Below are 1,053 nucleotides of genomic sequence, written 5' to 3' on the forward strand. Positions count from 1 at the left end.
TATTGTTTCTTCTATACTGGAGCTCAACTTCGGGCCTCGTGCTGCTGCGCTGCTGGAGCCGCCGCAGGTTGCTGACATTCTGCTGCCTCCTGAGCAGCAGCAGCAGCAGCAGCAGCAGCAGAGGGACAGCAGCAGCAGCAGCAGCAGCAGCAGCGTGAGTGTGCATGGATGGTCCCCTGAGGCTCGGCAGCTGCTGCAGGAGACAGCAGCACTAGAAGAGCTGCTGCTGCAGCAGATGGAGGCGTTGTTTCTGCTGCTGGGGGGGGGAACCGATCCCCTCTTTCCTAACACAGACCCCACAGATATATTTCACGTTGATGCTGCTGCTGCTGCTGCTGCTGCTGCTGCTGCTGCTGATACCCCGCAGCAGCAGCAGCAGCAGCAGCAAATGATGCTGCAGCACCAACTCCTCGCACCAGCAACACACAACCAACAGGGAAAACAACTCCAGCTGCAGCAGCAGCAAGAGCAGCAGCAGCAGCAGCAGCAGGAGCAACAGCAGCAGCAGCAGCAGCAGCAAGAAGCAGCAGCAAATGCTGCAGGGGATAGAGGGATCCTCTCCGTGCAGCGTTTGGCTCGGAGGCTGAAATCTATTGAAGACCTCGTCAGGCAATGGGTATGCAGCTGCTGCTGCTGCTGCTGCTGCTGCTGCTGCTGTTGCTGTTGCTGCTGCTGCTGTTGCTGGTGGTGGTGGTGGTGCTGCTGCTGCTGTTGCTGATGGTGGTGCTGCTGGCGTTGGTGGTGGTGCTGGTGCTGCTGCTGTTGTTGACGCTGGTGCTTCTGTTAGTGGTGGTGCTGCTGCTGCTGGTGTTGTTGCTGCTGTTGGTGTTGCTGCTGCTGCTGCTTGTTGAGTTGCTGCTGCTGCTGCTTGTTGAGTTGCTGCTGCTCTGGATGTACTGTCTGCTGCCGCTGCTCTGCATGGGGGCGCCAGTGCTGCAGCAGCAGCAGCAGCAACAGCAGCAACACCAAGAGCAGCAGCAGCAGCAGCAGCAGCAGCAAATACATGCTAGGCTTTATTATTTTTGTGTTGTGTTGCTGCTGCTGTTGCTGCTG

The 1,053-nt window shown here is 58.2% G+C and overlaps 1 protein-coding gene across 1 annotated transcript in view; it reads left to right on the forward strand.

The window, feature by feature from the left end:
- Window positions 1–1,053, forward strand: part of EMH_0014660 (uncharacterized protein) — a gene marked incomplete at both ends in the record, with an annotated part of 10,935 nt that overhangs the window by 2,878 nt on the left and 7,004 nt on the right. The window contains one exon of the mRNA XM_013500192.1: window positions 68–616. Within this exon, the coding sequence (XP_013355646.1) occupies window positions 68–616 (549 nt within the window). The remainder of the gene's footprint in view (window positions 1–67; window positions 617–1,053) is intronic.

This window comes from Eimeria mitis, genomic scaffold, assembly GCF_000499745.2.
Source record: "Eimeria mitis Houghton genomic scaffold, Emh_scaff511, whole genome shotgun sequence".
NCBI lineage: Eukaryota > Apicomplexa > Conoidasida > Eucoccidiorida > Eimeriidae > Eimeria > Eimeria mitis.